The 12462-nt window shown below is 41.5% G+C and overlaps 1 protein-coding gene across 1 annotated transcript in view; it reads right to left on the bottom strand.

Annotated features, from left to right (window-relative positions):
* piwil1 (piwi-like RNA-mediated gene silencing 1) overlaps nucleotides 1–12462 on the bottom strand; it is a 76092-nt gene that overhangs the window by 8584 nt on the left and 55046 nt on the right. The window contains exons 17-21 of the mRNA XM_068054583.1: nucleotides 9302–9372; nucleotides 7753–7903; nucleotides 7544–7669; nucleotides 7274–7421; nucleotides 3701–6245 (exon numbers count right to left, since the gene is read on the bottom strand). Coding sequence (XP_067910684.1) covers nucleotides 6129–6245; nucleotides 7274–7421; nucleotides 7544–7669; nucleotides 7753–7903; nucleotides 9302–9372 — 613 coding nt within the window. The 3' untranslated portion in view covers nucleotides 3701–6128. The remainder of the gene's footprint in view (nucleotides 1–3700; nucleotides 6246–7273; nucleotides 7422–7543; nucleotides 7670–7752; nucleotides 7904–9301; nucleotides 9373–12462) is intronic.

Raw genomic sequence — 12462 nt, 5'->3', positions numbered from 1 at the left:
GCACTACATTGCCCCTTTATTGGGTTTTGATTGTTTAAACTGATATTTTAACTGATACATTCCCCTCTTAACACCCCACCTTACGCACAGTCTGACTGCCTAGTTTCATAAAGGCAGATTGTCAGTGACTGCTTTATTTTCTAACTGTTCACACCTAGATTAAAAACCTTCCAAGTCAATGGGTGCGAGACATTTATAATTTTTATTATTCATTCCATGGGATGTGGACACCATTGGCAAGGCCAGCATTTGTTGCTCATCCCCAACTGCCCTTGAGGTGGTGGAGCTGCCTTCTTGAACTGCTGCAGTCCATCTAGTGCGGGTACACCCACAGTACCATTAGGGAATTCCAGGATTTTGATCCAGTGATAGCAAAGGAATGGCGATATAGTCCCAAGTCAGGATGGCGCGCGGCTTGGAGGGGGAACTTGCAGATGGTGGTGTGCCCATGCATCTGCTGCCCTTGTTTTTCTAGGTTGTATAACATTGCAGGTTTAGAAGGTGCTATTGAAAGAGACGTGGCAAATTGCTGCAGCACATCTTGTATATGGTACACACTGCTGCCACTGTGAAGGTGCTGGATGGGGTGCCGATCAAGTGGCCTGCTTTGTCCTGGATGGTGTTGAGCTGCCAGAGTGTCATTGGAGCCACACTCATGCAGGCAAGTGGAAAATATTCGATCACACACCTGACTTGTACCTTGCAGATGATGGACAGGCTTTGGGGAGTCAGGAAGTGGATTACTCACCACAGAACTCCCAGCCTGCTCACTTAGCTACAGTATTATGTGGCTGCTCTGGTTTAGTTTCTAGTTAATGGCAACCCTAGGATGTTGATAGTAGGGGAATTCAGCAATGGCAATGCCATTGTATGTCATGGGGAGATGGATAGATTCTCTCATTGCAGATGGTCATTGCCTGGCACTTGCTGGTATAAGTGTTACTTGCCAATTATCAGCCCAAGCCTGAATGTTGTCCAGGTCTTGCTACATAGGGACACAGACTGCTTCCATCTCTGAGGAGTTGTGAATGGTACTGAACACAATAATCAGCAAACATCCCCACTTCTGACCTTAGGATGGAGGGAAGGTCATTGATGAAGCAGCTGAAAATAATTTGGTCTAGGTGTCCCTGCATCAATGTCCTGGGACTGAGATGATTGGCCTCCAACAACCATAACTATCTTCCTTTGTGCTAGGTATGACTCTAACTATACCAAGATAATGAATTGCAAATTATTTGCTGTCTGTGAGGCTAATTCATTAGCATGTTAACTACCTATCACCTCAAATCCCTTTCTTTTACAGGGCTATACTGGGATTTATAACTCAATGTTTAAAGGAAATGGAAATGAAAAACAGTAGTCAAAAACATCCATTACCATGATTATCTCGTTGCTAAAATTTGACATTTCACACAGAATCAGTGTTTAAATAAATTACTTTTCAAAAAGTTAAAAATATTTGGTACAAAAAAATTATTTCAAGCTCCCATATTCTGAAATTTAAAGGTTGTGCATTGTCACTGCAAATAAAGCCTAAATGCTAAAGCAACAAATCTGGTTCCTTCTTGTTTGTGTACTCAGCTATTGATATAAACATGTAGGCAGCAACATTTAACTGGAGTTTTCCAGCAATTAAAGAATTCGTTCATGTGGTCCATATTTTGCAACATTCGGCTGCGTGCACTGGGATTTGGCGTAATTTACCAATAAATGAGTTTTAAAAGTAATGCTTGCTGAGCATACAGATCCTTCACTATCAGTTCTTGCAGTCTATAAAAGCTCTGAGCAGTTATGCTGGAGTGACTGTATAATATATGTAGCATCTTCATTTGTAACAAAGCATCCCAAGGCACTTACAGGAACATTTACAAACTGTAAGGGGAACAGACAAGATACATAACAGAAAAACTATTTGTTGGTTGGGAATCTAGGACTAGGGGGTGGGTATATTCTAAAGATCAGAGCCAGACCTTTCAGTAGCAAAATTAGGAAACACTTCTACACACAAAGGGTGGTAGAAGTTGGGAACTCTTTTCCGCAAATGGTAATTGATGCTAGATCAATTGTTAATTTTAAATCTAAGATTGATAGATTTTTGTTAACCAAGAGTATGAAGGGATATGGAGCAAAGACAGGTATATGGTGTTTGATTGTAGATCAGCCATGATCTCACTGAATGTGGGAATGGGCTCAAAAGCATCAGATCTTTAAGCATGAGTGAGACATTTAGTGACCCCCTCAAGCAAAGTTGGATTGGTCCGTAATTTGCACAGAGTGCATGTGTGAAGACATATTAACTATCACTTCAAAAACTCCAACACTTTTATTTTGAACCAGCTATGAATTGATCCAATGCACAAACAGAAATTGACAAAGAAAAGGTACAAAGCAAGTTTACAGCTGCATAAACCAACAATCTATCATTTTAAAGACCATTTTAGTTGACCACCATTAGACATTTGGTATCATTCATACCAGAAAACGTGGCTTGCCATTTTAAAGGTAGTGATCAGTGCTAAGGACTTCACACATCTTGGTGAAAGGGTACTCAAGAGCAGGTGGTGCCCTCAGAGACCATGTGTACAAGCACCAAAGATACTTATGGCAGAATTCACCCACAAAAGCTGATCTACACACCGGATCTTCCACGCACTGTTTCACCAAGTTAAATAAAACTAGTACATAATCTAGGAGGCAGCAGATCCATTCCAGACACGTCTCAACTCACCCTTTAAAAAAAAGTACAATTCAATCTTACACATTTAACACTGAATTCTGTAACATTCATGACATGACTTTATGTTGTTGATTGGTTGATGTTTAAAATCCCCAATAACTAATGTAGTTCAAAACTGCTGTGCTGCACAAGAGCTAACAAAAATACCATAATCAAAGAAATGCCTATAATCAAGAGATCAGCATTTAGATCTTAGCAAACTGAGGTCCATTTTAATTCTGCATTAAGCCCACAACATTTTATTATAATGCATGGTGTTTGCAGAACCTAGAAAACTAGTTATTTCTTGACTGTTGACTTCAGCCACAGAACTGCTGAACATTGCTTAAAATTAATAGATCCAACTAAAGAACTAAAAATCATTAACCATTCCTGAAGATTTGAAGCTCTTAATTTCACCATTGTGCTAAGTAAAAGTGCAATATTCAGTTAACAATTCTGCCCATGTTAAACTCTTGTAATGTTAACAAAATCATTATCAAAATAAGTAAATATTTTTTATATAACCATCCCTGGGCTGTTCCTGCCACATACCCACACTATTTGGTAGAACCACCAAGATAAATTTTCTCCAAAAACATCTACAGCATTTGGCATTCCAATAAATTCAAAGGCCCAAAACTGACGAGCATCAAAAAAGGGACAAATGCAAAATGCACATTTAACTAAATTATAGTCTAATTAATACAGAAATATAGTAATATCCAATACAGGACAGTAGTTCAAAAAGTCACAGGCCTGCAAAATCATTCAGAAATTCACTTTACACAGAAAAACAATGAATTATTAGCAACAAGTAATTTGTCCAACTAATGTTCACTTGGACAAGATACAAGTTAATACAATAAATCCAGCTGATCCCAGTAGTTTGCAAAATGCCAAAGTCAACCCGACATTGCCCAAGCTTGACAGCCAGCATCCGCCCTTTAAAAAAAAGTATCTGATTAAAAAGATCCATACACTGAGGCTTCAATGCACTGCATTATGGAGTGGAGAAAAGGGATTCTTGCCCACAATCCCAAGTCCATAACCTCAGCTGCGTTACTGCAGGCAGGCCAGCCTTCTTCCCAGTGAACAATCAAGGACCATCACTAGGCAGCAGTTACACATTACCTCGTGGTCTGCTGAGTGGCATGTGACGAGGCATAAATGGATACTGTCCCTCTGGCTGCAATTTGTATACACCACCTATCCTACAGAGAAAATAACCTGGGGGAAGTAAGTGCGTTTATACATCCAGTCCAACCTTAACTTAAAAAAACATTTAATTTGATCTCATTACTCAACCTGAAATTAACCCTGGAACTTAACAATTGTAAAGCTGCCGATCAGAGAAAGGCACTGCTGTGTACTGTCCAAATTACATTGTCCAGTCTCTGCTGATTCAGCAAGGGAAATTGTGGTGCATAAATCAACTTCAGCAGCCTGGAGTAGGGAAATGAAACTCTCCCTGGGTTCTCCCCTCAGCTATTTGGTGACTCCTGCTGTTGACATTTAAGATGATCAGTTGAGGGCAGAATCAGGCTCAGCTGGATACCCTTCATGATCAAATATTATGTAGTCATTCACCAGTCAGGATCACACATGAAGAATAACCACAGGTGAGAAACTGGAGGGCACTGGTGTCTTTGGAACAGTACTGAAAAGCGCTGAAGGATTATGCAGTACATTTGGAGAAAACAGCAGTTTACCCTGTGCAGTAAGACTGTAAATAGAATAGAGCTAACTAAAGGTGTGGATACACAAATTTTAAATTGCAGGACATGCTGGTAGACAAGACCATATAAAGTAAATGGGATCCTGCGTTCTATACTTTGGGGCACTTATGTAAAACAAACAATGCTGAATTCGTACAATACATTAGTTAGGCCTCAGTGAGTATTATTTGTATTACTGGACAGTGCATTAAGGAGGCTGTGAAAGTACACTGGACCAATACCAGGAATGGGTCAGAATCCTGGAGCTTCCTATCTAATAGCACTATGGGAGTACTGTCACCACACAAACTGCAGATGAAGGTGGCTCACCAGCACCTTCTCAAGGGGAATAAATGCCAGCCTTGCCAGGGAAGCCCACATCCAGTGAATGAATAAAAAAAGGAATGTGGGGTAATAGCTATAAAGGCAAATCCACAAATTTGGTTTCTCCAATGGAATTCTCTACCAGAATTAGTGATGCAAGCAGCGTCCATTATAGCTTTTAAAAGGAAAGTGAACAAAATCCAAAACATTTTAAAAAGTTAAGAAAACAAAGAAATAGGACAAAGCGGATATGTTTTGCAGAAAGTGGACAGAGATGGAATATGGCCACCACCAGTGCTATAAAATTCTCTGATTCTACCACTGATAAGCAGGAAGTTGGAATCTCCGAGGATTATAAGAACATGGAATGCAGGGACTAACCACACGAAGAGGGAATTGGGTACACATTTGAAGAGGAATATAAAGGTTCCTGGGAAAGGAGATTAAAGCAGACAGTTTCAATCCAGCTAGATTCAGCAGAAGCACAATGGCATATTATGATTCTATGTTGCTTTAATTCAGAGAACTGAACTTTAGCAAATAGAATAAAAACAAAGTGCTGGAAATACTCAGCAGGTCTGGAAGCATCTGTGGAGAGAGAGAGCAACATTTCAGGACTTATGACCTTTCATCAGAACCTGAAACATTAACTGTTTCTCTCTACGCAGCTGCCGCCAGACCCGTTGAGTATTACCAGCACTGTTTTTATTTCAGCTTTAGTATCCGCAGTATTTTGCTTTTATTGTAGCAAATACAAAGATTGTTCAAGGGACTGGCTCCTGAATGGCTCAATTGGAAAATGCAAATCAGTACAATATTGGATCATACAGATCAGATAAGGTCAGGCTTGATTCCTGATCTGTGAGAAGGTATCTCAGTTGAGATAGGAGTTGAGAGCACCGCAGTGCAGCATGTCCCTGTCGAAGGAAAGGAAAATTCAAACAGCATCTTAGCTGTTGACCCAGTGATTCTTGCAGGAAAGTGCATATCTGTGAAGATAACCAGACTCCATTCTCCTGTGGTTGTATGTCCTGCTGTCACATTATCTGGGTTCACTAAGAACGGCCACTTGGGCAAGTACTGGGGGGCAGACAGGGGAAGCTGCATGAATTTAAGACCCGAGGAACACTGGCCTCAACTTTTATGGTTGCAGAAAGCACGGTGTATTTAGAAAGCTGCAAAAGACTATGTGAAAACAAATCAACATCCAGACGGAATCAATACAAAGTCTGGCTTTCCATTCATACAAATCTGCACAAGCATTTGAAAGTTTCCCTGGTCTCGAAAATACATCCTTGGCAAATGCCACATTTTACAAAGTTGCTCGTTTAAGCAGTGCTCACAACAGGAAACATGACGACTTGTGTTCACAGGTAATAAAGTCGGTCTGCCAATGCCAAACTGGGTTCTCGATGAATACTCTGCCCCACTAAAAATGCCAGCTTGTGGGCATACTGGCAAGGGGCAGGCACACGGATGACACCCTATAAAAAGACAAAATGAATCAGTTCACAAAGGTTTTAGGCATTTGCAAGCAGAAAACTTCCAAATTAAATTCAGCATTTAAGATGTAGATATATTTGTTTTTAAAGCTTCTGGGTGAACTGCAAAATGACACCCCCTCCCCTTCAATTAACAATCTGAAGCAGGGGCAGTTTAAAACAATTCACTTTGTTTCTTTAAAACAAAATAAGCAGAAATAATAAACTATTTAATCACTGTAAAAATTGAAAAACTCAAACATGATTGCATCTTATTTGGATTTTTCCAAATGACAACGTGCCCCAAGAAAAGGCACTGATGTGAGATTCATTCAGCCAAAGTTCATTCGTGTATCACACTTCATCCATCTCAGTATCATAACCAGCTAATGTTTCTGCCTCAAACCTACCTAAGCATATTATTTTAAGTATTATAAAATCAAGGTCCTTCTTGACAGTTAAGTTTACTTTTTATTCAATTCCCATTTGCATCCTCCAGTTCAACTTTCCTGGGTTAGTCTGACATATTTGCATGACTAATCTCCACATCCAGTTTCTGGTTTAAATACTGAATTTCTCCCCGACAATTCCCTTTTGAACAAGCTTGCTGCTGGTCCCCCCCCTAGCCACCAAACACACACATTCTCACCAAATGTTGACTAGAGACTGTTTGGAGAGGCAAGACGAACAGTTAGGATGATGCCAGGACTTAAAACTAAACTGAAGAATCCAAATGATGACTGAGAGGACGATTCAGGTCTTTAGTGATAAATGGATGGCGTATAATGTTGAGTTTTGCAAAATAAAGAAGATACAAGACAATGAAGCATCAATTTCGATTTGTAGGAACTCCCCCTCTTGGGTGACTAAACACAAGTGATTAACTTCAAAAGCTTAGCAGCTGATTATAGAGCAGTCTTTAATTTACATTTTTTTTTTAATTAAAGATAGGGCTACTTTAAAACATTGGAAGGTTCAAGCCCCTGGTCTGATCAGTTTTAGTAAATAAAAGCAGAGTCCATTTCACTCACCGGCCAGTTGTAATACATGTGGCACAACTTGTAGGTTAGTCGCTGCATGTAATCTGGTTTCAAGTTGCTGCTGTCATACACTACATTATAGTGCGTCGGTGTAACTGTACCAACTTTCACTGACTGGCTGACTATATAGAAGTCATACCTGATTCAAAAAACCCCACAAAACATATTTTAAGAGTCTGATTTTTATTTCCAACAATCTGTCAACTGAGATCCTTAAAGCTACTAAAAGATTATGCTTGAACTTTTAAAACTGTACTTTACCATTCTGGTCTTGTGACATCTGTATCAATGACAGTGCCAGGAGGTGGATTCTGTAATCTTCCACCAGTTTGTGAAAAAAAACGAGCACTGACACGCTTCTTTACAACAATCACTGATAACTTTGGACTGAAAAAGAAACATATTTGCTAGATTTGCCAATAAAAATGACAAAAATACTACTTGGGTGCTTGAGAATTTACATAACTCACTTGTAGTCAGTCAGGTATTTCAAACAATCTAGCAGTTGTGGAACCTCATAATTTACCACTGTGTTGAGCTGCCCATCACCAACTCCATCACGGTACACAATGATCCGACCAGGCAGACACTTATTGTATGCATGCCATGCCTTCAAAGCGGCTGAGGAAATCAAAATTCAGCAAATTAAGTAGCATTACTGAACTTAGTAATCGAAAACAACCCTTGCGATAACTAAATACACAACCATCAACCTTTACTGTGAACTCGGCTCAAAAACTGATCGAACTTTCACACTGTTTACCAGTGGAGAATCCAGTAATTTGCATATAGATGGTCTTCACACATTTGTGCCAAATGATCAGTTCAAATATTTTGCCCACTACTTATACAAAGTTAAAAGGATTTTAGGTGCCCAGATTTGTTTCATTATTTTAGATCCCACTTTGGTTATTTGATTCAGTAGGACCCTATATATTGGTTTGGATTTTGCAGTCAGCAGCAAAGCAACATCGCGCTCATCTCTGTGGCGCACACTTCCCCTTTCCCGACATCAGTTTCCTTCTGCCACCAAGTCAAGGGGACCAGCAAAAGTGATGTCATCAACCAGGGTAAATGGTCAATCACATTAAAGAATTCACAAATGCAGACCAGGAAACAAAAACCACTGGATCCCTTCACACTTTTTTTTTCACACATAGGAAAATAATGATTGGGATGTAGACGTGGGATTGAAGTTGAAGATAAAATATCAAAAAGAATGGAATTTATCATAATGAAGAAATCTGACAAACAAAATATAAAATTACGCTTTCAAGGCCAGTGAGGCTGTGTAGAAGTAATTATGAACTTAGCAGTGTTAAAAAACCCAGTTACACCTCATTCGACAAGGTGTAACTTTTAATGGTTTTTACAGCAAAAGTGTGTTAACAGTGGAAGCTCTCACCAGTTCAGTGATTTCTAATTGACTGCAGTCTGAGGTAGGGCCTCATCACAGCACCCTCTGGATAAGCATAGAATTGAATTTTCACATTCGTTTTAGAGGAGTAACGACGGTGAAACTGGACTACCATAAAGATTATCTCACGCTGGCCATTGGCACTTTGTAGATCTCATCCCCTAGTTTCTTCCAGCACCATGCCCCAAGAAGTTGTTAATTACGAGCCAGTCAAGACCTCCATGCAAGTGATTTCAAAGGGTTAATATCAGAGGGGGGTTTCTCCCCCTTCGGTTGCCATAACTACAAGCAAGTTGAAATAAAATGGCACTTTTATCAAATTGTGATCACACTCGAAAGCTCAGCTTTTTGACTTTTAGGAACACGATGATTTAATAAGTCCACATATTCTGGTGCTCTTCATTCTGAATATTAACATGCCAAGTACATCTACAAGCCTCGTCAAAAATTTTGAAATATGTACTTTAAATAAATGCAGAGTTGCCTACATTAGATGTATCCAGGACTCATGAAAGTATTCAGCACCAATAACTGTTTCATTATGGATACTTTTGATGCTTTAAGTATACAACAGCTCTTATCCAATTCTGGCATGAACCTACCTTGTAAGCAAACTTTTAATCCATCGACAAGTTCTTGTCCGCGCTCTTGAAAGATGCAGCGAGAAAACCACCTAGTCACAAAGCTCAATGAGTTATTCATCTTAAACTCCACAATCGAAAGAAATGTTGGCAGAGTAATCCTTCACACAGGAGATTTCATACAGCAGTCTATCAACCAAGTTTAGATCCACATCAATATAACAGTTTGAAGAGCAGATATTAAAACACCTCAATTATAAAAATACACTCCATCAGAATTTCCAAAAAGTAAACACTCCAATTAAACATGGTTGCATCATTAATCTCCAAATTCTACTGGCTCAGCACTTCCAATTTTACACACACTAGTTTAGACTTCTGGCTTTTAGATGCGGACAATTCCGACAGCAACAAGTTCTCAATCAAACTAAGAAGTTCCCTTATTCCTGGGGTAGCAAATGCTATTCAGTACAGGAGAGCAGAGCAAAGCTCCATCAACACTTCTGCAACCCCATAACATTTAAAATTTTGGTTGCAGCACCACCTAAAACTAACTGATAATTTCTAGCTAGAATAGTGCCTCATGAACTTTTATTTCAAGTGCCGAATCCTACCAAGGACAAGTCTGGTTCCATAGCCAAGATAACTTGTTGCAAGGACCAGACTATTTTTGGGTCACCAGAGTCCTCAGTGCCATCCATGTAAAAACTAGAACTGTAGATGAAAATAGTGTAAAATTGTTTGTGCTCAACTAGTTACAGGATCTACCGACTGAGGTGGCCGAGTCCTAAAGGACATCGCTGCTAGACTAGGTCTGCGGCAGGTGGTGAGGGAACCAATAAGAGGGAAAAATCGACTTGACCTCGCCCTCACCAATCTACCTGTCACAGATGCATTGGTCCTTGACAGTATTTGTCAGAGTGACCACTGCAGAGTCCCTGTGGAGACAAAGTCCCGTCTTCACACTGCGGGTACCCACCATCGTGTTGAGTGGCACTACCACCGTGCTAAACGGGATAGATTTCAAACAGATTTAGCAACTCAAAACCGGGCATCCATGAGGCGCTGTGGGCCATCAACAGCAGAACTGTATTCAACCATAATCTGTAACCTCACAGCCCGGCATATCCCCCACTCTACCATTACCATCAAGCCGGGGGACCAACCCTGGTTCAATGAAGAGTGCAGCAGGGCATGCCAGGAGCAGCACCAGACGTACCTTAAAATGAGGCGTTAGCCTGGTAAAGCTACAACACATGACTACTTGCATGCCAAACAGCAGAAGTACCATGCGATAGGGCTAAGCAAACCCACAAACAACAGACCAGATCTAAGCTCTGCAGTCCTGCCACATCCAGTCATGAATGGTGGTGCACAATTAAACAACTGACAGGAGGCGGCGGCTCCACAAATATCCCCATCTTCAACAATGGGGGGAGCCCAGCACATCAGTGCAAAAGACAAGGCTGAAGCATTTGCATCCATCTTCAGTCAGAAGTGCTGAGTGGATGATCCATCTCTGCCTCCTCCTAAGTCGCCAAAATCAGATTCACTCCATGTGATAGCAAGGAACAACTGAAGGCAATGGCTATGGGCTGACAACATTCCGGCAATAGTACTAAGGAATTGTGCTCCAGAACTAGCTGTGCCCCTAGCCAAGCTGTTCCAGTACAGCTACAACACTGGTATGTCCTGTGCACAAAAAGCAAGACTGATCAACCCGGCCAATTACTGCCCTATCAATCTATTCCCAATTATCAGCAAAGCGATGGAAGGTGTCATCGAGTGCTATCAAGCGGCAATTGCTCAATAACCTGCTCAATGACAGTCTGAGTTCCGCCAGGGCCACTGAGCTCCTGACTTCATTACAGCCTTGGTCCAAACATTGACAAAAGAGCTGAACTCCAGAGGCGATGTATGAGTGACTGCCCTTGACATCAAGGCAGCATTTGACAGAGTATAGCATCAAGGACTCTGAGGAAAACTGAAGTCAATGGGAATCGGGGGTGGGGGCACTCTCCACTGGTTCGAGTCAAACCTAGCACAAAAGGAAGATGGTTGCGGTTGTTGGAGGTCAATCACCTCAGCCCCAGGACATCACTGCAGGAGTTCCTCAGGGTAGTGTCCTAAGCCCAACCATCTTCAACTGCCTCAATGACCTTCCCTTCATCACAAGGTCAGAAATGGGGATGTTAGCTGATGCACAATGTTCAGCACCATTTGCGACTCCTCAGATACAGAAGCAGTCAGACTCCAGATGCAACAAGACCTGAACAACATTCGAGATTGGGCTGATAAGTGGCAAGTAACATTCACGCCATACTATTGCCGGGGAATGACCATCTCAAACAAGAGAATCTAACCATCTCCCCTTGACATTCAATGGCATTACCATCGCTGAATTTCCCCCACTATCAACATCCTTTTGGGGGGGGGGGGGGAAAAAGAGGGAAGAGAAAAAGAGGGGTCACCATTGACTCAGAGACTGAACTGGACCAGCCACATAACTACTGTGACTGCAAGAGCAGGATTGGAACTCTGCGGTGGCTAACTCACCTCGTCTCCCCAATGCCTGCCCATCATCTACAAGGCACAAGTCAGGAGTGTGATGGAATACTCTCCACTTGCCTGGATGGGTGCAGCTCCAACACCACTTGAGAAGCTCAACACCATCCAGGACAAAGCAGCCCAACTTGACTGGTACCCCATCCACCACCAATCAACATTCACTCCCTCTACCACCAATGCAGTAGCAGCAGTGTGTACCATCTATAAGATGCACTGCAGCAACTCACCAAGGCTCCTTCTACAGCACCTTCCAAACCCTGACCTCGACCACCTAGAAGGACAAGGGCAGCAGATGCATGGGAACGCCACCGGCTACAAGTTTCCCTCCAAGCCACACCATCCTGACTTGGAACAATATCGCCGTTCCTTCGCTGACACTGGATCAAAATCCTGGAACTCCCTTCCTAACAGTACTGTTAGTGCAGCTACATCCCAAGGACTGCAGCAGTTCAAGAAGGCAACTCACCACCACCTTCTCAAGGGCAATTAAGGACGGACAATAAACGCTGGCCTAGCCAGTGACACCCACATCCCTCAACGAATTAAAATAAAATCTATTAGCCTTGAGGACTTGGCTTATTTAGCAGAAGGCTTTCATAAAATTAACTTCAAGA

This window comes from Heterodontus francisci, chromosome 23 (assembly GCF_036365525.1).
Source record: "Heterodontus francisci isolate sHetFra1 chromosome 23, sHetFra1.hap1, whole genome shotgun sequence".
Classification (NCBI taxonomy): Eukaryota; Metazoa; Chordata; class Chondrichthyes; order Heterodontiformes; family Heterodontidae; genus Heterodontus; species Heterodontus francisci.
The sequence above is the reverse complement of the archived record's forward strand: the minus strand, read 5'-3'. Positions and strand labels throughout refer to the sequence as shown.